The following is a 24,024-nucleotide window of genomic DNA, read 5'->3' on the forward strand; positions in this document are numbered from 1 at the left end:
GGGCGAACCCAGGAGTCCGGGCCCCAGCGCGGGGTGGGACCGATCCCCGGAGCCCAGGCTCCGGTTCTGGCTGGGCGCGGGGGGGCTCTGCTGCCCCCATCTCGGCGGGGGGTAACCTGCCCCCCCCAAGCGCCGCGTGGGGTCCATGGCGGCGGCCCGCGGGTGGGGAATGACCAGGCGGGGGCTGAGCCGAACCCTCTTTATTGACCCGACTCGCGCCCCAGGAGCCAGCGCCCCCCCGCCTGCCCCCTCCCCTCCTCCGCCCCTGGGGGCCGCGGGGGGGTCCCAAGGAGCGGTGTCAGCTCCCCCACCCCCCATGTGGTGAAATCGGGCTCCCCCATACCGCTGAGGGGTGTTGGGGGCTCACCTGCCTCGTGGGGGGGGGGGTCCCCGTTCTGTGGGAGACAGGCTCTGCGTCCCGGGCGGAGGTGCCGGGGGCTGCCGGGTCCTGTGGAGGGGTCGGGGGAGGGTCTCATCCCAGGGGGGCTCAGAGGGGTCCCCTGTTCTGTGGGGGTGGGGTCAGAGGGGGCCCCATCCCATGGGGATATCAGAGGGGGGGTTCTCGTCCCATGGGGAACTCAGAGGGGTCCCCTGTTTTGTGGGGTGTGGGGTCAGAGGGGGCCCCATCCCATGGGGGGCTCAGAGGTATCCCATTTGGTGGGGGGGTCAGAGGGGGCCCCATCCCATGGGGGGCTCAGAGGGGGGGTTCTCGTCCCATGTGGGACTCAGAGGGGTCCCCCGTTCGGTGAGGGGCAGGGTCCCCATCCCGTGTGGAGGTGCCGGGGGCTGCTGGGTCCTGTGGAGGGGTCGGGGCAGGGTCTCATCCCAGGGGGGCTCAGAGGGGTCCCCTGTTCTGGGGGGGTGGGGTCAGAGGGGGCCCCATCCCATGGGGATATCAGAGGGGGGGTTCTCATCCCATGTGGGACTCAGAGGGGTCCCCTGTTCTGTGGTGGGGGGCTCAGAGGGGGGGTTCTCGTCCCATGTGGGACTCAGAGGGGTCCCCCGTTCGGTGAGGGGCAGGGTCCCCATCCCGTGTGGAGGTGCCAGGGGCTGCCCGGTCCCGGGGGGGGGGATCAGGCGGGCCGGGTCCCCCCGCAGGGCGGGCGGCAGCAGCAGGACGCAGGCCCGCAGGTCGGCACAGGCCTGGGGCAGGGTGCCCAGCGTCAGCCAGCGCCCCCGCCCCGGCTGGTAGGCGAGCACCAGGTGGGTGTCCCGGTAGGTCTCCTGGCTGTACCCGCCCAGCACATAAAGCTCCCCCTGCAGCACGGCCGAGGCGCCCCCCACGTGGGCCTGGGGCAGCGGGCTCAGCCGGACCCAGGCATCCGGGCCAGGGCTGTAAACTTCGCAGGCCAGCTGGTCGGTGTAGCCCCCGTCGCGCCAGCGCAGGCCCCCGGCCACGTAGAGTTGCCCCCCCAGCGCCTCCATGATGTGGCCGGCCCGTTGCTCCAGCATGGGGGCCAGCTGGGCCGAGGGGCCCCCCGGGCCCAGCCGCAGCAGCCAGGCCCGGCACTCGCTTGAGCCGTCACAGCCCCCTGAAACGTAGATGGCGCCATCCAGGGTGCAGGCGGCATGGCCGCAGAGCGGGGCAGGCAGGGGGGCGCATGGCCTGGGCGGGAGAAAAGGAAGGAAACGAGAAAAATCAGCCAATGAAATAGAGGAAAAAGCAGAAACAAACAGCCAACCATGGCCCCCCCATAGCACCCCTACCACCACCCATGGCAGCCCCCCCGGCACACCCACAGCCCCTCCATAGCGCCCTCCTGGCCCCTACCGGGCCTGGTGCCCATGGGAGCCCAGATATCCAGGTTGTGGGTACTTTGGCTCAGCCATGCGGGGGTGGGGGCCCTGGAGGGCAAAGGGGGCCCAGGCGTCCGAGGGCAGGAGCAGGCACTACCCCCCCTCACCTCCAGGCGTCGGCAGGGGGGTCGTAGCACTGCACCCCATCCGTGCAGTAGGCGTCCTCAGAGCTGCCCCCCAGGGCGTAAATCCGCCCGGCCACCCCCACAGCCGGGAAGGAGCTGCGGGCGCTGGGCATGTCGGCCAGGCGCTGCCAGGAGTCCTGCGCGGGGTCGTACCTGCAACGGGGTGAGGTGGGCACTCCCCATATGGACCCCATTGCCTGCCCCGGGTCCCACTCTCTGCCTCCCTGGGCCGGCCAGCCCCCTGCCCATCCCGGCCCCAATTCCCTGTCCTTGGGCTGGCCAGCCCCACCCCCCCCAAATCCCTTCCCTGCCCCACCCAAGCCAGGTCCCATTCTCCCCAGCCCCACCTCAGGTCCCATTGCCACCTCCCCACCCACCAGAGATCCCTTCCCCTGATACCCGCCAGTCAGACCCCCACCCTGGGGCCTGATGGGAGCTGGCGCCCCCTAGACGGGAAGGCCCTGTGCCCCATTCCCCGTCCCCCCCGGGCCAGCCTCCCTGCTCAGAGCCGGATGGGAGCCGGCGCCCCCTAGACGGGAAGGCCCTGTGCCCCATTCCCGTCCCCCGGGCCAGCCTCCTGCTCAGAGCCGGATGGGAGCCGGCGCCCCCTAGACGGGAAGGCCCTGTGCCCCATTCCCCGCCCCCCCGGGCCAGCCTCCCTGCTCAGAGTCGGATGGGAGCCGGCGCCCCCTAGACGGGAAGGCCCTGTGCCCCATTCCCCGCCCCCCCGGGCCAGCCTCCCTGCTCAGAGCCGGATGGGAGCCGGCGCCCCTAGACGGGAAGGCCCTGTGCCCCATTCCCCCCCCGGGCCAGCCTCCCTGCTCAGAGCCGGATGGGAGCCGGCGCCCCCTAGACGGGAAGGCCCTGTGCCCCATTCCCCGCCCCCCCGGGCCAGCCTCCCTGCTCAGAGCCGGATGGGAGCCGGCGCCCCCTAGAGGCCAGCACCTGCCCCACTCACCGGAAGGCCGTGGCCAGCGTGTCCCGCACCCCGTAGTAGTGCTTCCCGCCCAGCACGTAGAGCATGTTGTCCAGCACGGCGGCAGCGTGGCGGAACCGTGGCCCGTCCGGGAACTGGCCCAGCCGCCTCCACTCCACCTGCTTGACCAGCCCCACCCCGCTGTGGAACCGGTGGGCGAACCACAGCTCCCGGGTGGGGCGGCGGGTAGCTAGGCTGGGCGCCAGCCCCTCGCCCCCGCAGATCACCAGGGCCCCAGCCGGGGTGCGCACGCGGCAGGGCCCCTCGCCCGCCACCGCCGCCACCAGCAGCTGGTAGAGCCGGCCCGGCGGCGCCAGCAGGTCCGCGGCTCGCACCCGGCGCAGCTCCCGTGTGCCCATCAGGGAGAAGCGGACTCGGGCCAGGACGGCCTCAGCATGGGGCAGGCGGCGGGGGCGGTCGGCATCCAGCCAGCGCAGGGCAGCTTCGAAGGCCTCCACCTCGCTGGCCACATGGAGCTCGTCTGAGCCCAGCAGGGCCAGCAGCTCGGCCAGCGGCAGGGCCGGGAAGCCGGGGCACCGCGCCACCCCGTGGAAGTTGGCCAGGGCGTAGGCCTGGGCGGCAGTGCCCAGCGGGCGCAGGTCATAGGCGCGGGCAAAGGCCAGCAGGTCCAGGCTGCGGGCCGGGCTCAGCGCCCGTTGCATGGCCTCCAGGCAGAGCGCCAGCAGCCCCGAGGCCTGGTACTGCAGGGCGGTCTCAGCTGCGCCCAGCAGCTCGGCCCAGCTCCCCGCCACCGTCCCCGAGTAGGCGAAGGGCAGCAGCCGGCGCAGGTCGGCCGGGGCCATGAGCGTGGGCAGGGGCTCGGCTCCCTGGCGCGCCTCCCGCATCCCGCTGCAGAACATGGCCCGGAAATACTCGCAGCCGCAGCTCAGGGCGACCCGGTGAGCTGTGGGGAGAGGCGGGAGGTCAGGCCCGGAGATCCCACAGGCACCCTCGGGCCGCCCAGCCCTGCCCCCAGTGCCGGCCACCCCAACCCTGGGCTCCTCCCTGCCCAGGGCTGCCGGTGCCCCTCACAACCTGCAGCCCCCTGCTCCCCCAGCCATGGGCTCCTCTGCAGCACTGCCGGAGCCCCTCACTCCCGACATGCAGCCCCCTGAACCCCAGTGCTGGCCACCCCAGCCCTGGGCTCCCCCCAACTTCTGCCGGTGCCCCTCACTCCCGACCCGCAGCCCCCTGAACCCCAGTGCTGGCCACCCCAGCCCTGGGCTCCCCGCAACCTCTGCCGGTGCCCCTCACTCCCGACCCGCAGCCCCCTGCTAGCCCAGCCCTGCCCCGTCCCCACCTCTGCCGGTGCCCCATTCACCTCGGAAGGTCTCTCCTTCAGTGGTCAGTGCCAGGTCACAGCCCACCCCGGCTCGGTACAGCTCCTCCATGCCCCGCAGCGTCTCCCACTGCTCCTCAGCCGGGCTCCTGCCCTCCGGCCCCTCCAGCCCGCCCCCCATCTTCCGGCAGATCTCCACCACCCGGGGCGCACCCAGGGCCTGAGCTGCAGCCTCCAGCTCCCCGGCCGTGCCCGGCATGGCTGTGAAGGCCCCAGTATAGGCAAAATCCAGCACCGCCTCCCAGCCGCGCGGCGTGGCCAGCGGGCTCACGTCCGCGTCCCCGGTGGCCCCGCACGCCAGCCGCTGGCAGAAGAAGGCGCTGACGGCGGCCAGCACCACGCCGTGGGCCTGGTACCGCTGGGCGCCGGCCAGCACTGTCATATCCACCAGCTGGCCCTGCCCGCGCAGCTCCAACGCCGCCTCGAAGAACCGCTGGGCGTGGCACTCGCTCCGCAGCTCCCAGCGCGGCTCGGGTGCGTCGCCCTCCTCGTCTGGCCCCTCGCCTGGCCACATCACCCCGGGGGACCTGCCAGGAAAGGACGTGAAAGGCCCTGAGCCAGCCAGTCCCCGCCCTGGGGCCGGAGGGGAGTTGGTGCCCCTTAGAGGGGCAGGCCTGTGCGCCATTTGCTGTCCCCCTGAGCCAGCCAGTCCCCGCCCTGGGGCCAGATGGGAGCCAGCACCACCTACTACAGGGAACAGGCCCTGTTCTCCATTTTCTTTGTGCCATTCAACAGCTACTCATATGTGTGTGTGTGTGTGATTGTGATTGTGTGTAACGGGGGGGGGGGTGTTTTTGTGGCATGTGTGCATAATTGCAGTGTGGTGTTTGTGTAACAGTTGGGGGGTTGTGAGCTGTGGGTATTGGGGGCGTATTTGAGGGATTTTATGATGTGTGTCTTGTGCGCTATGTTGGGAGGTGTCTCTGTGCTCCAGTGGTGCTGTGTGCTGGGCGGGAGTATCTGTGGTGTCTCCGTGTGTAGTTGTGAAGTGTGGGGGTGTGCGATGTATGACTATGTGGTGTCATTAACCTTCTAGTGTGTGCAGTTGTGCAGTGTGTTGCTGTGTGTGGGTATGGTGTTTGCATGTTCCTGTGTTCACTTTGTGTGTGTGTGTTTGCTGTGGATGCTGTGAGAAGTGAGAGGGGTGGTTGTGGTTTGTGTGTGTAGTTCCTCTCTGTGTTGTGTGTGTGTGTAGTTGCTGGGGGGGGTTGCAGTGTGTGTGTGTCTAGTTGCTGCCTGTGTTGTGTGTGTAATTGCTGGGGCGGGGGTTGCAGGGTGTGTGTGTGTGTGTGTGTAGTTCCTGTCTGTGTTTTTGTGTGTGTGTGTGTGTGTGTAGTTGCTGGGGGGGGATTGTGGGGTGTGTATGTGTGTGTGTAGTTGCTGTAGGGGGTGTTTGTGGTGGGTGTATAGTTGTTATCTGTGTTGTGTGTGTGTGTAGTTCCTGCTGGGTGTGTGTGTGTGTGTAGTTCATATCTGTGTTGTGTGTGTAGTTGCTGGGGTGTTGTGTGTGTGTATATGTGTGTGGTTGCTGTGGGGGGGTTGCAGTGTGTGTGTGTAGTTGCTGGGGTGTTGTGTGTGTATATATGTGTGTGGTTGCTGGGGGGGGTTGCAGCGTGTGTGTGTAGTTGCTGTATATGTGTGTGTGTATATGTGTGTGGTTGCTGTGGGGGGGTTGCAGCGTGTGTGTGTAGTTGCTGTATCTGTGTGTGTGTATATGTGTGTGGTTGCTGTGGGGGGGGTTGCAGCGTGTGTGTGTAGTTGCTGGGGTGTTGTGTGTGTGTATATGTGTGTGGTTGCTGTGGGGGATTGCAGCGTGTGTGTGTAGTTGCTGGGGTGTTGTGTGTATGTGTGTGTGTGTATATGTGTGTGGTTGCTGTGGGGGGTTGCAGTGTGTGTGTGTAGTTGCTGGGGTGTTGTGTGTGTGTATATGTGTGTGGTTGCTGTGGGGGGTTGCAGCGTGTGTGTGTAGTTGCTGGGGTGTTGTGTGTGTGTATATGTGTGTGGTTGCTGTGGGGGGGTTGCAGCGTGTGTGTGTAGTTGCTGTATCTGTGTGTCTGCATTTGCTGTGGAGTGTGTAGGCTTGACACACACCCTCACCCTGTCCTTCTCCCCGTTCCAGTCCCAGAGTTCCTGCCCCACAGCCTCCCCCTCCACCCCAGCCCTGCCCCCTACCTGCTGGGGCCCGCTGTGGGGTGGGCTGTGGGACGACCCTTCCCGAGGCCTGGAGACAGGGTAGCCGCAGGGGAGCGTTGGCCCCAATCCCAGGGGCTAATTATAGCCCGGTCTGGGCAGGCCAGGCTCCCTGCCAGCCCATCGCGTGTCCTGGGCCCCATACTGCCCTCCCCTTGGACTGCAGCCCTGCGGCCAGGGAGCTTCTGGCCAGGAGCCCTAAGCCTGGAGGCCCCTGGCTGTGGGCTGTGGGTGGGATTCCTGGGAGCAGGGAGGGATGTCCTAGCCTCTCTGTTGCCTCCTTCCTCCGCTGGGGATTCACCAGTGGGGAAGGACAGAAGGTCCCAGGAGCTGGTGTCTAGGGTCCAAAGCACAGGGGCTTCAGGGGGTAGATGGGGAGTGGGGCCTAGTGGTTAGAGCAGCGGGACTGGGAGCCAGGACTCCTGAGTTCTGTCTCTGGAAGGGAGTGGGGCCTAGTGGTTAGACCCCCATCGGAGCATGACACCCCCCCCCCCATGGGGGCTGGGCAGCGCTAGGGGATAAAGGCGTTTTTCCCAGCTGGGGTCGGAAAAGTTTGTTCAAATTAGTTTTTCCATCAGAGTGTAAAGAGCCAGACTAGACCAAAGGGGGGGGGGGGCCGGGGGGGAGTTCAGAATGATAGACAGGTGGGAGTGGATGTGGAAGGACAGTTGTGGGGGGTGCAAGGTGAAATGGAGTGGGAGGGGGTTCTAGATGGGTGGGGATGGCTGGATGGAGTGTATGGGATGGGGAGACGGGATGGCTGGGTGGGGGTGGAGGATGGGGTGGGGGATGAGAGTAGGGGATGGCTGGGTGGGGGGTGGAGGATGGGGTGGGGGATGAGGGTAGAGGATGGATGGGTGGGGGGGTGGAAGATGGGGTGGGGGGTACAGGATGGGTGGGGGATGGGGTATAGGGGGTGGGGGATGGGCTCGCCGAGTGGGGTGATGGGATTTGTGGGTAGGATGCGCCTAATTTCCTGCCTCACCTACTGTCTCTGCTGGAGCCATTTTGGGAAGGGGGTAAGAATATTTGCAGGGGGACACAAACCTACCTCATTGTCAAAGGTCCCTGTGAGGCTTGCGCCACGGGGCTATGCAGGCCTGGCACTCTGCTCGGCCTGCCCTCGGAGCAGCGTGTACCAAGGAGAATCCCCCTCGGCAGTATGGGGCTAGGACAAACACCCTCCAAGCAGGGCCTGTCCCCTCTATCAGGGTGCACACACACACAAGCCCTGCTTGGGGGGTGGGTGTATCTGTGCTGCCCCACACACCACCCCCTGCCCATCCCCCCATGGCTCCTATCCCCCCCATGGCTCCCTCCTGGTGGCGATTCCCCTGGGCCTCCAGCCCAGCCCTCACTTCCCCCCAACATGCACTGGTGGGGGGTCCTCTGGCCCCTCTGCCCTGTCCTGTGCCCCTGCCCCAAGCAGAGCTGGGCGGAGTGGGCCCCAGTGGAAAGAACGCGGGGCTGATAAGCAGAGCAAACAGGGGGGCCGGGGCTGATGGAAAGTCTCCGTGTTTGGAGAGGGAGTGGGGGGGGGGGAGTTAGGGGCAGGGCGGTGGGGCCGGCCAGGGGCTGCCTGGGCCGGTTCTGGAGGGCCCAGCCTGGCCTCTCAGCCTGGGCCCTTTATAAGGCAAGGAGGGGCCGGGAGAGGGGCACAGGATTGAACTCAGGGCCAGCGGAAAGGTAGCAGGTACTGGGGGGTGGGCTGGGGGGGAGATTGTCTGTTCATCTGCATCTTCTGCCACCCTGAGGAAAGGGAACCCAGGAGTTCTGGCTTCCAGCTCCCTCCCCCACAACCCCAGGCCTGGAAGGGGAGTGGGGTCTAGTGGTTAGAACCAGGTGGTGATGGGGGACTGGGAGCCAGGACTCCTGGGTTCTCTCTTACCTCTGGGAGGGGAGTGGGGTCTAGTGCTTAGAGCGGGGCAAGGGGCTGGGAGCCAGGATTCCTGGGTTCTATCCCCAGTTTCACAATCTCTAAAATGGAAAGAACAAAGAGAGAGAGAGAGAGTGTGTGTGTGTGTGCGTGTGTGTGTGTGCGTGTGTGTGTGTGTCCCCTCCTGCTGGCAGGGACGGCCCTGCTCAGTTAGTGGGGTGGGGGGAGTTTAACCCTTTCCTGCTCAGAGTACTGGATTCCCCCTTCACCCCCAGGTGGACCCGGCACCCCCATGGACTCCCCGGCCTACAAGACGGTTCTGGCCTTGGGCCGGTTCAAGGTGCGGAAGCTCCAGACGGGCCCTGCCCTGGACAAAGGGAAGGAGGGGGCAAGCCCCCCGCCGTGCCCCCCGGCCCCGTCCATGGAGGGCTCTGGCCAGGCGGATGAGGGGGGCTCCCTCTCGGCTCCCCCAGACTACGCGACCACAATGGACGTCAGCCCCTGCTACGAGTTCTACGCCCAGTCGGCCCCCCCTGGGCGGGCCCGCAAGAGTCGCCCCTCGCTGGAGGTGCTGCGCAACGTGGTGAGCACTGGGGGCACTGTGTGGAGTGGGGAGAGGGAGGCCCAGCGGGGAGTGCGGTGCTGCAGGGAGTGGGGGGCTCGGCAGGGGAGGCCGTGCTGCAGGGAGTGGGGGGCTCGGCAGGGGGTGCTGTGCTGCAGGGAGTGGGGGGCTCGGCAGGGGGTGCTGTGCTGCAGGGCGCGGGGGGCTCAGCAGGGGGCGCTGTGCTGCAGGGCGCGGGGGGCTCGGCAGGGGCGCTGTGCTGCAGGGCGTGGGGGGCACCGTGCTGCAGGGTGCGGGGGGCTCGGCAGGGGGAGCCGTGCTGCCGGGAACAGGAGCGGGGCTCGGCAGGGGGTGCTGTGCTGCAGGGTGCGGGGGGCTCGGCAGGGGGCGCCGTGCTGCAGGGTGTGGGGGGCTTGGCAGGGGGTGCTGTGGTGCCGGGAACAGGACCGGGCTTGCAAGGGGAGGCCATGCTGCAGGGTGCGGGGGGCTCGGCAGGGGGCGCCATGCTGCAGGGCGTGGGGGGCTCAGCAGTGGGCGCTCTAACGCTGTTTCCCCACCACCGCAGGAGGACGGGCCTGGGTTCCCTGACGCTCCTGACCCTGGGGAATCCAGGGCTAAGGAGGGGGATGAGGAGGATCCAGACGCAGCAAGCCCTGAAGCGGAACCAGTCCGGTTCGGCTGGGTGACCGGCGTGATGGTAAACCAAGATCCCGAGGGGAGGGGAGGGGAGCGGGAGTCCAGTGGGTCAGCTGGGGGGGGTGGGCAGGCTGGGAGCCAGGACTCCTGGGTTCCATCATCTCACCCTCCTCCCTTTTCTCTCCCCAGATCCGGTGCATGCTCAACATCTGGGGCGTGATCCTATATCTCCGGCTGCCTTGGATCACAGCCCAGGCTGGGATAGGTAATGGGGGGGGGGTTGCCCCATGGCTAGGCCCTTCCAGCACCACCAGTGGGGTAGGAGCGAGAAGCCAGCTGGGAGCTTGTGGTGGGTTCTCGGTGTTCCCCGATGGGAGAGGAGGGTGCCCAGTAACAGGGGAGTAAAGTGGGAGATGGGGTGGGTTCACTCCCCAGGTCCCCATTCACCATCTTCCCCTCCCCCCCAGGGCTGACATGGCTCATCATCCTCATGTCGGCTGTAGTCACCACGATCACCGGCCTGTCCATCTCCGCCATCTCCACCAATGGCAAGGTGAAGGCAGGTGAGAGCTGGGCCCCACGTCCCGGGGGCGCTGAGGGGCTAGGGAGGCAGGTTCACACCGGGGCCGCCACACAAACAGGGTGGTCAGGGAAGCGCTCCCCTCTGGTACCAGTAGGTGGGCTGTTATCTCAACCTGGCCAGGGGAAAGAGAGAGACAACCCCCCACACACACACACACACTGCTACACAATGAGACCCAACTGCAGAAACACACAGCTAGAGATGCACAGGTGGGTGGACACAAAACTAGCTCCAGTTCCACAGTTAGACTGAACTACGGCCATACGCACCGAGAGACAGGGAATCACGCACACAGCAGCGACACACCGGCTGATACGTACACAATGCTCCACACAGTTCAGCGTTACACACAGGAAATTCTGCATCAAGGAGTCACAAAATCACAGATCGGCAACTACATGCACAAAATAACACACACACTTAGGTACACACATCGTTATACATGCAAAACTTCACACACACACAGTCATGCACTTAAAATTATACACTTGTCGTGCGCGCGCACACACACACACTCAGCGCAGGGCTCGTCCCCTCCAGCAGGGGGTGTGGGGACACACACACACAAAGGCTCATCTCGCCACCAGGGGGCAGCAGGGGGACACACACACAGACGCACACACACACTCAGCACAGGGCTCGTCCCCTCCAGCAGGGGGTGTGGGGACACACACACACACACACACACAAGGGCTCATCTCGCCACCAGGGGGGCAGCAGGGGGACACACACACAGACGCACACACACACTCAGCGCAGGGCTCGTCCCCTCCAGCAGGGGCTGTGGGGACACACACACACAAGGGCTCATCTCGCCACCAGGGGGCAGCAGGGACACACACACACACACACTCTCCCCAGGGCTCTCCCAACAGCCCTGCCTGTTCCCAAGCCCCTAGAGCCCTCTCCCCGCTGACCCCGTCCGTCCGTCTGTCTGTCTGGGCGCAGGGGGCACCTACTTCTTGATCTCGCGCAGCCTGGGCCCGGAGCTGGGCGGCTCCATCGGGCTGCTCTTCTCCTTCGCCAACGCTGTGGCTGTGGCTATGCACGTGGTGGGCTTTGCCGAGACTGTGCGCGACCTGCTGCTGGTAGGCGGGGCCTGGCCCTGGACAATAATAACCCTAACCCGGGGGGAGCAAACGTTTTGGCCTGAGGGCCACACCTGGGGATGGGAATTGTGTGGCGGGCCGCGAATGCTCACCCAGCTGGGAGTTGGGTGCAGTCTCTGGGTGGGGCCGGAAAGGAGGAGTTCAGCGTGCGTGAGGGGGGCTCTGGCCTGGGGCAGGGGAGTGAGGGCTCCAGCTGGCGGTGTGGGCTCTGGAGTGCAGGAGGGTGGGACCGAGGGGTTCGGAGGGTGGGAGGGGGATCAGGACAGGGTTAGAGGTGCTGAGAGGGGTCAGGGGTGCAGGCTCCAGGCAGCGCTTACCTCAAGCAGCTCCCGACAGCAGCAGCATGTCCCCTCTCTGGCTCCTACGTGGAGGCACGGCCAGGAAGCTGTGTGCGCTGCCCCATCTGTAGATGCCGCCCCTGCAGCTCCCATTGGTCACGGTTGCCGGCTAATGGGAGCTACGGGGGTGGCATTTGGGGTGGGGGCAGCATGTGGAGCCCCCCATCTGTCCCTATGTGTAGGAGACAAAGGGGGGACATGCTGGTGCTTCGGGGAGCCGTGTGGCACCACAGCACATGCAACCCCCCAACCCCACTCCCCAGCAGGAGCTCGAGGGACGGATTAAAATGTCCAAAGGACTGGATGAGGCCCCAGGGCGTAGTTTGCCCACCCCTGCCCTAACCCTAAACGCTAACCCTAATCCTTAACCCTAACCCCAAACCCCAACCCAACCCTATCTCCTAACCCCAACCCCCAGCCCTAACCCTGAACACTAACCCTAAACCCTAACCCTAATCCTGAAATTTAACCCTAACCCCTAAACTTTAACACTAACCCTAACCCCTTAACCCTAACCCCAATCCCTTAACTTCTAACTCTAACCCCAACCCTAACCCTCTCCCGTAACCCTAACCCCAATCCTATCCCCTAACTCTAACCCCTTATCCTAACCCTAACCCTGAACACTAACCCTAACCCCTAACGCTAACCCCTTATCCTAACCCTAAACCCTAACCCTGAACACTAACCCTAACCCCTAACGCTAACCCCTTATCCTAACCCTAAACTCTAACCCTGAACACTAACCCTAACCCCTAACTCTTGAACCTAACCTCAAACCCTTAACCCCAACTCTAACCCCAACCCTAACCCTGAATGCTAAGCCTAAACCCTAATCCCAAACCCAACCCTATCCCCTAACCCTACCCCTTACCCTAACCTTCAATGCTAATCCTAATCCCAATACCAACCCTAACCCCTAACCGTGACTCTAACCCTAATCCCAACCCTAACCCCGAACACTGACCCTAACCCTAACCCTTCACGCTAACCCCAACCCCTAACTCCAATCCTAACCCACCCATATGCCTAGAGCTACCCCTACACTAAATCCTAACCCTCCATCTAGCCCCTACCCTGACCCCAGAACAACTAACCTAACCCTTGACCCCCTTAATCCCAGCTCTAGCCTCAATCTCTAACCCACCTCTCCCTACCCACCTGTCCCTTTCTCAGCTCCACTGCCCCCACCAGCCCCACCTGTCTGCCGTGAGAACATGGCCTTATCTAGAGCGTGCGTCACGAGCTGCTGGTATGTGGGCCCCACTGAGCCCCCAGCCCTGCCCCACCCCACACCGTCCACAGTCTGCTGGTGGTCTCTGTCTGCTCTCCCCGACCCACGCTGGACCCAGCTGTCCCACTTCCCATACTTGGCTCCCTCCACTCCCTTCTCTAACTCCCCGCCCTGCCCTCCCCACTCCGGGCCCCCCCAAACTCATTTCCATATACCTGCCCCCCAGGAGTTTGACGCGGTGATGACAGACCCTGTGAATGACATCCGGATCGTGGGCGTCATCACGGTGACAGTGTTGCTGGGCATCGCACTGGCTGGCATGGAGTGGGAAGCCAAGGTACTGGGGGAGGGGCTGGGAGCCAGGACTCCTGGGTTCCATCCCCAGCTGTGGGAGGGGAGTGGGGTCTAGTGAGTTAGAGCGGGGGAGGGGCTGGGAGCCAGGACCCCTGGGTTCTCAGCCCTTCTCCCTGCCCTCTTGCAGGCCCAGGTTGTCTTTTTCTTCGTCATCATGGTCTCCTTCATCAACTACTTCGTGGGGACCCTGATTCCAGCCACGGAGGAGAAGATGTCCAAAGGCTACTTCAGCTACCGAGGTAGGGCCAGTGGAACTCCCCACCACTGGAGGCCCTCATGGGCAGTGCAGCCCCTCTGAACCTTGCCCTCTCCCTTCCCGCAGGGGACATCTTCCTGGAGAATGTCGGGCCAGAGTGGCGGGGCGAATCGGGCAACTTCTTTGGCATGTTCTCCATCTTCTTCCCCTCAGCCACTGGTATCCTGGCTGGCGCCAACATCTCAGGCGACCTCAAGGTGGGCTCCTGGCCCCCCAGGCCCAGCAGGGGCTAGGGGAACTGGTTCTCCTGAGAGTTATGGGCCACAATAACCACCCCATTTAACCACCCCATTATCCTCATTTGTAGGACCCCGCAGTGGCTATCCCCAAGGGCACCCTGCTGGCCATCTTCTGGACCACGCTCTCCTACCTGGCCATCTCAGCTACCATAGGTAACGGGGCAGGGAATGGGGGGCAGGGCTCTCTAGGGGGCGCCATGCTGCAGGGAGTGGACAGGGGCTCTACATCCTAGGGGAGGTCACTGGGGGATACTTGATTGCAAGGGGTGTTGCTGGGGGGGGCACTAAGTCCTGGGGGGGTGGTCACTCATTTCCCCCATCCCCTCAGGGTCATGCGTGGTGCGTGATGCGTCCGGGAGTCTGAACGACACGCTGGGCTCCCCCAACGCCACGGACGGCTGCCTGGGCCTCGGGTGCGGCTACGGCTGGAACTTCACCGAGTGCGCCCAGGCCGGCACCTGCGAGTACGGGCTGGCCAACAACTACCAGGTGGGGGGGGAGCCAGCAGTGAGGGGGTGGGACTGAGGGAGGAGCCAGTAGTGAGCAGAGAAGCCAGCACTTAGGGGGTTGGGACTAGGGGAGGAGCCAGCACTGAGGGGATGAGACTGGGGGAGGAGCCAATATTGAGTGGGTGGGACTAGGGGATGAGCCAGCACTGAGGGGGTGGGACTGGGGAGGAGCCAGCAGTGAGGGGGAGGAGCCAACACTGAAGGGGACGGGGAGCATTTGGGGCATGGGATGGGAGCTATGGGTGATGGGAGAGGCAGGCTGGGAATGTCTCTCTCTGATCCCCCCTATCCTGGGGTCTGTCTCCCTCCCAGACCATGAGCATGGTGTCTGGCTTCAGTCCCCTCATCACGGCGGGGATCTTCGCCGCCACCCTCTCCTCTGCCCTGGCCTGCCTGGTCTCAGCCCCCAAGGTCTTCCAGGTGAGTCCGGGTGTCAGGGGTGGGGGCCCAACAACAGAACACCCCAGCTACAGCCTCAGTAACAACAGCACCCAACTGTACCCTTCCATCCATACCACACCCGCCACAGCGGCCCACCCACCACCACCCTCAATGACGTGCTCTGGAATGCCCCCAAATCACCGCCAGAGACACCCCTACTTCTGAAAACCCCACCACCTCCAGTGACCCGCCACAGCCCCCAAGAGCACCCCCACTATCCCTCCAAACAACTCCTCAGTCCTCACCTCTTATTCGGATCATCTCTACCCAGCCTCCCACCTCCCACCCTGGGCCTGGGTGCCTTCTGTCACCCGTAGCTCTGCTACCACTGAACCCCCTGCCTTGCCTGTGCCTGTCCCCCGCAGTGCCTGTGCCAAGATAAGCTGTATCCCGTCATCGGCTTCTTCGCCAAAGGCTACGGCAAGAACAACGAGCCGCTTCGGGGCTACATGCTCACTTTCATCCTGGCCATCGCCTTCATCCTCATCGGTGAGTGGGGACACGCACCCTGCTGGGGCCAGGTGGAAGGGGACCATCTCCTCCTTGCTGTGGGATGGGAATGCACCCCCATATTGACCCATCTCTCCATTGCACCCACAGCTGAGCTCAACACCATCGCCCCCATCATCTCCAACTTCTTCCTTTGCTCCTACGCCCTCATCAACTTCAGCTGCTTCCATGCCACAATCACCAACTCCCCAGGTACAGCAGGAACCCCAGCAGCCATAGGGGCAGGGGCACGGAGGGCTTTGCTGAGGTTTGTCACATCTGGCACCAGGGATCAAACCAAGCATGTGTTGAGTGCAGGCGGTCAGGCTGGGTGTCTGGCATGGGAATTCTTGAACAGAGTAGCATGGGGCAGGTTGAGTTGGATCCGATAGGTTGTTTGTGTTGAACTGGGAGAGTGGGTAGAGTGAGGTTGGATTGGATGGGTTATGTTGGATTCTGTTGATTGGTGTTGGGTTGAAAGGGATATGTTTATTGACGTAGGGTAGGGTGATGGGGGACTGAGTAGCGCAGAGTAGGTTGAGTTGGAGCTGGGTAGGCAAGAGCTGAGTTCAGTTCTAAGGGTTGCCCTGAAGGGCAGTGTTGGGTTGGAAGGGTTGGGCTGAGGTGTAGAGGTGGGTAGGAGTTGGAAGGATTGAGCTGGGTTGAGTTGGAGGAGTTGTGCAGGAAGGAGAGTTGAGTTGGAGATGGGTAGAATACAGTTGGACTGAGTTGGAAGGGCGTTGGTTGAGCAGAGAGTTGGAGGAGCTGCATAGGGCCGAGCAGGTTGGGTTGGAGGAGTTGGGCAGCGTAGGGTTGAGTTGGGTTGGAGGAGCTGGGCAGGGTAGGGTTGAGTTGGGTTTCAGGAGCCGGGTGGTGAAGGGTTGAGTTGCGTTTGAGGAGCCGGGTGGCGTAGGGTTGAGTTGGGTTTCAGGAGCCGGGCGGCGTAGGGTTGAGTTGGGTTGCACAAGCTGGGTGGAATAGAGTTGAGTTGGAGGAGCTGGGCAGTGTAGGATTGAGTTGGGTTTGAGGAGCCGGGTGGTGGAGGGTTGAGTTGGGTTGCAGGAGCCAGGTGGCAGAGGGTTGAGTTGGGTTGAAGGAGCTGGGCAGCGTAGAGTTGGGTTGCAGGAGCTGGGCAGTGTAGGTTTGAGTTGGGTTGCAGGAGCTGGGTGGCGTAGGGTTGAATTGGGTTGCACAAGCCGGGTGGAATAGAGTTGAGTTGGAGGAGCTGGGCAGTGTAGGATTGAGCTGGGTTTGAGGAGCCAGGCGACGGAGGGTTGAGTTGGGTTGCACGAGCCAGGTGGAATAGAGTTGAGTTGGAGGAGCTGGGCAGTGTAGGATTGAGCTGGGTTTGAGGAGCCAGGCGACGGAGGGTTGAGTTGGGTTGCACGAGCCAGGTGGAATAGAGTTGAGTTGGAGGAGCTGGGCAGTGTAGGATTGAGTTGGGTTTGAGGAGCCGGGCGACGGAGGGTTGAGTTGGGTTGCACAAGCTGGGTGGAATAGAGTTGAGTTGCAGGAGCTGGGCAGTGTAGGTTTGAGCTGGGTTTGAGAAGCTGGGTGGCATAGGGTTGAATTGGGTTGCACGAGCCAGGTGGAATAGAGTTGAGTTGGAGGAGCTGGGCAGTGTAGGATTGAGCTGGGTTTGAGGAGCCGGGTGGTGGAGGGTTGAGTTGGGTTTGAGGAGCCAGGCGACGAAGGGTTGAGTTGGGTTGCACGAGCCAGGTGGAATAGAGTTGAGTTGGAGGAGCTGGGCAGTGTAGGATTGAGCTGGGTTTGAGGAGCCGGGCGACGGAGGGTTGAGTTGGGTTGCACGAGCCAGGCGGCAGAGGGTTGAGTTGGAGGAGCTGGGCAGTGTAGGATTGAGCTGGGTTTGAGGAGCCGGGCGGCGGAGGGTTGAGTTGGGTTGCAGGAGCCAGGCAACGGAGGGTTGAGTTGAGTTGCAGGAGTCCGGCGGTGTAGGGCTGAGCCTTTCGAGCTGAAAAGGCTGAGCTGGGCAGGGTGGTTACTGTTGCCCTGGCCATGTGGGGAGATAGGTTGGGTTGGGGGGGTCTGACACATCAGGCTGGGCACAGCCTTTCACTCTCCCTCCTCCCAGGCTGGCGACCCTCTTTTCGCTACTTCAGCAAGTGGAGCGCCCTCTTTGGGGCCGTGGTCTCCGTGGTCATCATGTTCCTGCTGACCTGGTGGGCGGCCCTCATCGTGGTGGGCATTATCCTGGTCAGCTTGGCCTACGTCAGCTACAAGAAGCCAGGTAAGGGAGGCGCCGGGGCGGTGGGAGGGGACGGGGAGACCTGGGGGGCACCCAGACCAAACAAGCTTTCCTCTGCATCCCTGCATCCTCTTCATCCTCCCCACAGATGTCAACTGGGGCTCCTCTGTGCAGGCCGGGACCTACAGCATGGCCCTGTCCTACTCTGTCAGCCTCACCCAAGTGGAGGAGCATGTCAAGAATTTCCGGTAGGCCTGGCTGGCTGAAAGCAGGGGGGGCTGGGAGCCAGGACTCCTGGGTTCCATGCCTGGCTCTGGGAGCAGAGTGGGGTCCAGTGGTTAGAATGGGGGGTGCTGGGCTCTATAACTGATTCTGAGAATAATGCTTGGGCATTGGGGGCAGCAGTGTCTCTGTGGGGAGAGCACCCCCCCTCTGGACTGTCCCAACTCCCCCTCTCTTCCAGCCCCCAATGCCTGGTGCTGACGGGTCCCCCCAGCTTCCGGCCAGCTCTGGTGGATTTCGTCAGCGCCTTCACCAAGGGGGTCAGCCTCATGATCTGTGGCAACGTGGCTGGAGTGAGTATGGGGATGCCGGGGGGGGGGGGGAACCTCAAGGAGGTGAGTTTGGGGCCTGGGATCCTGCCCCCTAACCCTCCCCTTGCCTCTCCCAGCTGCAGGACACCCCAGGGGACAGCGACTCAGAGGAGCACATCGAGTGGCTGAACAGGCGCAAGGTGCGATCCTTCTACACCCTCATCACGGCCCCGGACCTGCGCAGCGGAGCCCGCAGCCTCATGCAGGTGTGTGTGTGTGTGTGTGTGTGTGTCCCAGCGCCCTCTGCTGGAGGGGCTGAGTCCTGCTCTGTGTGTCCCAGCGCCCCCTGCTGGAGGGGCTGAGCCCTGCTCTGTGTGCTGCCCCTGCTGGAGCGGATGAGCGCTGTGCTGTGCATGCACCGCCCTGCCCCCTAGTGAGTGCAGCCTGCCATGCTGCGCTGTGTGTCATCCCCCCTGCACTGTCCCAGCCTCACCCATGATTTTCCCCAGGTGTCTGGGCTGGGACGTCTCAAACCCAACACGATCGTGCTGGGCTACAAGCAGAACTGGCAGACGGACTCGCCCCACAACCTGGAGAACTACGTGGCCACCATCCAGTAAGGGGGCTGGGCGCAGGGGCAGCAGTGGGGTGGGGGGCTGGGGTGGATGCCCCGGAGTAGGGGGAAGCAATGGGGTTGGGGGTATCTCTGGAGGTGGGGAGACTCCCTGGGGGGCAGCACCTCCTTTCTGGCACCTCCCAGGCAGTACCAGGGCTGAAGGCCCTTGGAGGGCCTGGGACCCCCCAGCAGCACCCCCTGACCCCACTCTGTGCCCCCAGCGACGCGTTCGACGGCCGGGCTGGGGTGTGCGTGTTGAGGATGAAGGACGGGCTGGATGTGTCGCGGACGGTGCGGGCCTATGGTGAGTATCGGGGGTGGGCTGGGGGAGGGCAGCTGGACACAGACCCATGGACATGCCTGGGCCTGCCAGTAGGGGGCAGCAGTGACCTCCAGCAGTGCTCTCTGCCTGCCCCATTCCCTGGGAGGCGGCTGTGCAGCCGGGTGTGGCGGGGGGGGGGCTGCCCTCAGCTGTCTAACCCCCTTCTCCCCAGTGAACCCCGCGTTTGAGGACCCCGAGGCAGCGCTGCAGAGGGAGAAGCTGAGACAGGAGCCGGGCAATGCAGGTGAGGGGGGCAGGGGTGAGGGGCTGCTGGGGGCAGAGAGGGGGCTGTGTAGGGGGTCAGGGACTGAAGCAGCTGGGGGCAGGGGCTGGGCAGCGAGGGAGGGGGCTGTGGGTGGCAGCCAGGGGCACTGGGCCCGTGCCAGGCCAAGGCAGCCCCAGAGGGGGCGGGACGGACGGATGCCATCCTGCCCCGAGCCTAGGGGTTGCCCTGCCCCACCTGCCCCCTGTGCCCACAGGCAGCAGCGTGAAGGTGCTGGGCGCGGACGAGCTCACTGAGACCCACTTCCAGGCCCAGCAGAAGACGAGATGTGTGGACGTCTACTGGCTCTTTGACGATGGGGGTGTGTGACCCGCAGCCCACCCCCCACCCCGGCAGCTCCCCCACCAGCCCCCCAACCTCCTCCCTCCTCCAGCCCCCCACCCCTGTCCAGGGCCGGCTCCAGGCACCAACGCACCAAGCAGGTACTTGGGGTGGCCAGCGGAGAGGGGCGGCACGTCCGGCTCTTCGGCAGCGGGTCCCTCAGTCCCTCGCGGAGGGAAGGACCTGCTGCCAAATTGCTGTCGAACAATGGAGCGGTGGTGGTAGCGCTGCCGCCGAAGTGCCGCCCATTGCGGCTCCCCCCAACCACTGCTTGGGGCGGCAAAACTGCTGGGGCCAGCCCTGCCCCTGGCAGTTCCCCTACTAGTCCCCTCGCCTCTGCCAGCCCCCTCACCTGTGCCAGCCCCCCAACCTCCTCCCTCCCCTGGCAGCTCCCACCGCCCCTCACCTCTGCCAGCCCCCAACCTCCTCTCTCCACCAGCCCCCACACCCTGTCAGCCAGCCCACCTCTCCTACCAGCCCCCAAACCTCCTCTCTCCGCCAGCCCCCACCCCGTCAAGCCCCTTCCTCCACCAGCTCCCTCTCCCTAGAGCCCCCCTCCCTTGCCAGCATTCCCCCCCCAACCCCCAACAGCTGCACCTACCCCTGGAAGCCTCCCATCTCTTCTCCAGCCCTCACCTCCTGGCAGCCCCCGCCCTTCACTCCTGGCCTGCTCCCGCCGCCCCCTGACACTGTCTCCCCGCAGGGCTCACCCTGCTGGTCCCCTACCTGCTGAGTCGCCGCAAGCGCTGGAGCCGCTGCCGCGTCCGGGTCTTCGTCAGCGGCCACCTGGGCAGCGCCGAGCAGCAGCGCCAGGAGTAAGGGCACCTCCCCCCTCCCGGGGGCCCCCCGCATTCCTCCCGCCCCTCCCCCCTCCCGCGGGCCCCCCGCATTCCTCCCGCCCCTCTCCTCCCTCCCACGGGCCCCCGCATTCCTCCTGCCCCTCCCGCGGCTCCCCGCATTCCTCCCGCCCCTTCCCCTCCCGCGGCTCCCACATTCCTCCCACCCCTCTCCCACGCGGCTCCCCGCATTCCTCCCGCCCCTTCCCCTCCCGCGGCTCCCTGCATTCCTCCCACGGGCCCCGCATTCCTCCCACCCCTCTCCCCACGCGGCTCCCCGCATTCCTCCCGCCCCTTCCTCCCGTGGGCCCCCGCATTCCTCCCGCCCCTCCCCTCCCGCAGCTCCCCGCATTCCCTGCCCACCTGCTGGCCCTGTCATTTCCCCCTCCACCCACGCAGGGGCATCTCTAGACATTTTGCCCCTGCACCCACAGGTCCCCTGCTCCCACATCCCCCATCCACCCATGGGCCCTGCTGCTCCCCCCCTCCTGTGGGACCATCGCTCCCCCTTTGCCCCACAGGATCCAGTTGCTGCTCAGCAAGTTCCGCCTGGGTTTCAGCGAGGTGCTGGTGCTGCCCCACGTGGCCTGGCAGCCGGAGGAGAGCAGGTGAGTCCCCACCCCCCAACAGCAATTCCCCACCCCCCTTTCTGGGGGGGGGGGCTCAGGCCTGCCCCCATTCCCCAGGCTCCCCACTACCTGGAGGGGGGGCACCAGGCCCGGTCCCAGTGCCTAACACAACCCCTGAAATGGACCCCACCTCCTTGGCACCACCACCACACTGATGGATCCCTACAGCTGTCTGGGTGAGAATAGAACCCAGGAGTCCTGGCTCCCACCCCCCTCCCAGAGCCAGGGAGAGAACCCAGGAGTCCTGGCTCCCAGCCCCCACTCCCTACCCTAGAGCCAGGTACCAGCCTAGACTGCCTAGCCCTCCGCGTGGGTCCAGCTGGCCTTAGCCCTGTGCTCTGCCCCCAGCCTGAAGGAGTTTGAGGACCTGGTGGCTCCGTTCCGGCTCAACGAGGGGCAGCGCAGCCCTGAGGCCACAGAGGCCCTGCGGAGGGAGACGCCCTGGAAGGTGTCAGATGAGGATCTGCGGGTCTACAGGAAAAAGGTGAGACCGGACGCCTGGGTCCTAGCCTAGCTCTGGGAGGGGACCGGGGATCTAGTGATTGGAGCTGGGGAGCGGGAGCCAGGACTCCTGGGGGCTGGGCACTGGGCACACTGCAACCCCCTCTCACTCTTCCCCCACAGTCGGAGCAGCAGGTCCGACTCCATGAAATCCTGCAGGAGAATTCCCGGAACGCCGCCCTGATCGTCATGTGAGTGCAGGCCCCATCCCCCCGCGGGACAGCGCCGTCGGCCTGCGTGATCTTGGCCCTGTCTCACTGCAGAACCGGGGATGGGGAAGAGACGCCCTGCGAGCCATGGGCAGTGGGGGCTAGTGGATAGAGCAGGGGGGGGGAGACCTGGCCTGCATACGCCAGTGCAGTAGGAGGGACAGACCATAGGGGAAGGGCTGTGTCCTGGGATCCCTGGCTGTGGGGGGAGTGATCATTGCCCTGGGGGATTGCCCTGGGGCGCGGGGTAGGGGCAGCCGGTATCAAGCGGAGTGCCCCGGAGGTCAGTCCTGGGGCCGGTTTTGTTCACCATCTTTATTAATGACGTGGATGATGGGACAAGTGCAGAGTCCTGCACTGAGGAAGGAAGAATCCCAGGCACTGCTACAGGCCGGGGCTCGACTGGCTCAGCAGCAGTTCTGCAGAAAAGGACCTGGGGGTTACTGTGGACGAGAAGCTGGATATGAGTCAGCAGTGGGCCCTTGTTGCCAAGAAGGCCCATGCCATATTGGGCTGCATTAGTAGGAGCATTGCCAGCAGATCGAGGGAAGTGATTATTCCCCTCTATTCAGCACTGGTGAGGCCACATCTGGAGCACTGCGTCCAGTTTTGGGCCCCCCACGACAGAAGGGATGTGGACAAATTAGAGGGGCCAGCAGAGGGCAATGAAAATGATCAGGGGACTGGGGCACATGACTTTTGAGGAGAGGCTGAGGAAACTGAGGTTATTTAGTCTGCAGAAGAGAAGAGGGAGGGGGGGTTGATAGCTGCTTTCTACTACCTGAAGGGGGGTTCCATAGAGCAGGGTTTCTCAAACAGGGGTCACCACTTGTGTAGGGAAAGCCCCCGGCAGGCTGGGACTGTGTGTTGACCTGCCCCCTCCACAGGTCCGGCCGATCGCGGCTCCCACTGGCTGCAGATCACTGCTCCAGGCGAATGGGAGCTGCTGGGAGCGGTGACCAGTAAGTCCCTCAGCCCGCACCGCTTCCCGCAGCGATCTGTGGCCAGTGGGAGCTGCCATCGGCCGGACCTGTGGACGGGGCAGGTAAATACACCAGCCCGGCCTGCCAGGGGCTTTCCCTGCACAAGCAGTGACCCGTTTGAGAAACGCTGCCGTAGAGGATGGAGCTCGGCTGTTCTCAGTGGAGGCAGATGACAGAACAAGGAGCAATGGTCTCAAGTTGCAGAGGGGGAGGTTTAGGTTGGACATTAGGAAACACTATTTCCCTAGTAGGGTGGTGAAGCACTGGAATGGGTTACCTAGGGAGGTGGTGGAATCTCCTTCCTCAGAGGTTTTTAAGGTCAGGCTTGACAAAGCCCTGGCTGGGATGATCTAGTTGGGGTTGGTCCTGCTCTGAGCAAGGGGTTGGACTAGATACCTCCTGAGGTCCCTTCCAACCCTGATTCTGTGATCCCTCTGGCCCTGCCCTGGGGGTGGGGGGGATGGGAGCCCTCAGGGGTATCCCCATGGCCCCCACTGACCCCCCTCCCTCCCTCCCTGCAGGAGCCTGCCTGTGGTGCGCAAGGGGGCCTGTCCCAGCGCCCTCTACATGGCCTGGCTGGAGACCCTGTCCCGGGATCTGCGCCCGCCTGTCGCCTTCATCCGGGGCAACCAGCAGGATGCCCTGACCTTCTACTGCCAGTAGGGGGCACTGCAGGCGTAGCCCGAGGGAGTAGCCTGGAAACCTGGGTTCTTTCCCGCGCGGTGGAGCAGCAGCCCCGGCCCGGCCCAGCTGGACAGATCATGGCCCCCGGCTGGGCAGGGGGCTGATGCTGGTGCTGCCATCTCTGAACACTCAGCTGTCCCCTCCGACACTGCCGTGGGGACTCGGCTGCCTGGGCCAGGGAACGTTGTGCTCTGCCCCTGCCGGGGGGTGGCGCCCACCGTGCTGCATTGTAAATATTAAATATTGTTATTTACACAGCGCCTGACACCTCGTCAATTGACCCCCCCCAGCCCCGCCGGTGCCCCTCACTCCCGACCCACAGCCCCTGCCGGCCCGGCCCCGCCGGTGCCCCTCACTCCCGACCCACAGCCCCTGCCGGCCCGGCCCGGCCGGTGCCCCTCACTCCTGGCCCGCAGCCCCTGCCGGTGCCCCTCACTCCCGACCCGCAGTCCCTGCCGGCCCGGCCCCGCCAGTGCCCCTCACTCCCGACCCACAGCCCCTGCCGGCCCAGCCCTGGGCTGCCCCCCAGCTCTGCTGGTGCCTGAGTCCCAACCTTCAGCCCCTGCCAGCCCATCCCTGACCCCCCTCCCCCTCTGTCAGTACCCCTCACTCCTGACCCACAGCCCCATCTAACCCAGCCTTATCCCCCCATAGCTCTGCCAGTGCCCCTCACTCCTGACCCGCAGCCCCTGCCACCCCAGCTCTGCTGGTCCCCCCCAGCTCTGACCTGCAGCCCACGGTAGGCAGGCTGAGTACCCCAACTCATTGCCCCAGTGGCGGGTTTCAGGCTGAGTGGGGCCCGGTGAGGGGCTGGGGCCAGGCCCAGAGGCTGCTCCCTGCCCAGCCCC

The 24,024-nt window shown here is 64.5% G+C and overlaps 2 protein-coding genes across 3 annotated transcripts; one reads left to right on the forward strand and one right to left on the reverse strand.

Moving 5' to 3' along the window:
- Positions 1-867: 867 nt before the first annotated feature.
- On the reverse strand, positions 868-4,751 carry KLHL33 (kelch like family member 33). Its single transcript, XM_039497545.1, has 4 exons — positions 4,220-4,751; positions 2,881-3,802; positions 1,905-2,075; positions 868-1,606 (listed from the first exon to the last, which is right to left on the reverse strand). The coding sequence occupies exons 1-4, from the start codon at positions 4,749-4,751 to the stop codon at positions 868-870; spliced, it is 2,364 nt and encodes a 787-aa protein (XP_039353479.1).
- Positions 4,752-8,526: 3,775 nt separating this feature from the next.
- LOC120380553 (solute carrier family 12 member 3-like) lies at positions 8,527-23,422 on the forward strand. 2 transcript variants are annotated; one of them, XM_039498355.1, is made up of 26 exons: positions 8,527-8,886; positions 9,431-9,562; positions 9,691-9,766; positions 9,969-10,064; positions 11,033-11,172; positions 12,992-13,102; positions 13,247-13,358; positions 13,442-13,572; positions 13,683-13,767; positions 13,943-14,103; positions 14,436-14,543; positions 14,930-15,053; positions 15,165-15,266; positions 17,146-17,301; positions 17,408-17,507; positions 17,723-17,834; positions 17,930-18,058; positions 18,302-18,408; positions 18,630-18,712; positions 18,903-18,974; positions 19,210-19,314; positions 20,038-20,149; positions 20,692-20,778; positions 21,148-21,283; positions 21,424-21,491; positions 23,014-23,422. In XM_039498355.1, exons 1-26 carry the CDS (start codon positions 8,596-8,598, stop codon positions 23,153-23,155), a joined length of 3,078 nt encoding a protein of 1,025 aa, XP_039354289.1. In that variant the 5' UTR covers positions 8,527-8,595; the 3' UTR covers positions 23,156-23,422. The 2 variants fall into 2 exon arrangements, with proteins under 2 accessions (XP_039354289.1, XP_039354290.1); XM_039498356.1 differs by lacking the exons at positions 8,527-8,886; positions 9,431-9,562 and having other exon boundaries at positions 9,699-9,766; positions 9,969-10,054.
- Positions 23,423-24,024: the final 602 nt, after the last annotated feature.

The sequence above is a fragment of the Mauremys reevesii genome, linkage group 13 (assembly GCF_016161935.1).
Source record: "Mauremys reevesii isolate NIE-2019 linkage group 13, ASM1616193v1, whole genome shotgun sequence".
NCBI classification, from domain to species: Eukaryota; Metazoa; Chordata; order Testudines; family Geoemydidae; genus Mauremys; species Mauremys reevesii.

Excerpts from the sequence above, each read along its gene's own strand:
- KLHL33 (XM_039497545.1), bottom strand. The coding sequence starts at position 4,751 with ATGTGGCCAGGCGAGGGGCCAGACGAGGAGGGCGACGCACCCGAGCCG. Across the intron at positions 3,803-4,219 it reads TGAAGGAGAGACCTTCCGAG|CTCACCGGGTCGCCCTGAGC; the intron begins GTGAATGGGGCA and ends CTCTCCCCACAG. Across the intron at positions 1,607-1,904 it reads CCCCCTGCCGACGCCTGGAG|GCCATGCGCCCCCCTGCCTG; the intron begins GTGAGGGGGGGT and ends TCTCCCGCCCAG.
- LOC120380553 (XM_039498355.1), top strand. The coding sequence starts at position 8,596 with ATGGACTCCCCGGCCTACAAGACGGTTCTGGCCTTGGGCCGGTTCAAG. Across the intron at positions 9,563-9,690 it reads GCTGGGTGACCGGCGTGATG|ATCCGGTGCATGCTCAACAT; the intron begins GTAAACCAAGAT and ends TTCTCTCCCCAG. Across the intron at positions 10,065-11,032 it reads CAATGGCAAGGTGAAGGCAG|GGGGCACCTACTTCTTGATC; the intron begins GTGAGAGCTGGG and ends GTCTGGGCGCAG.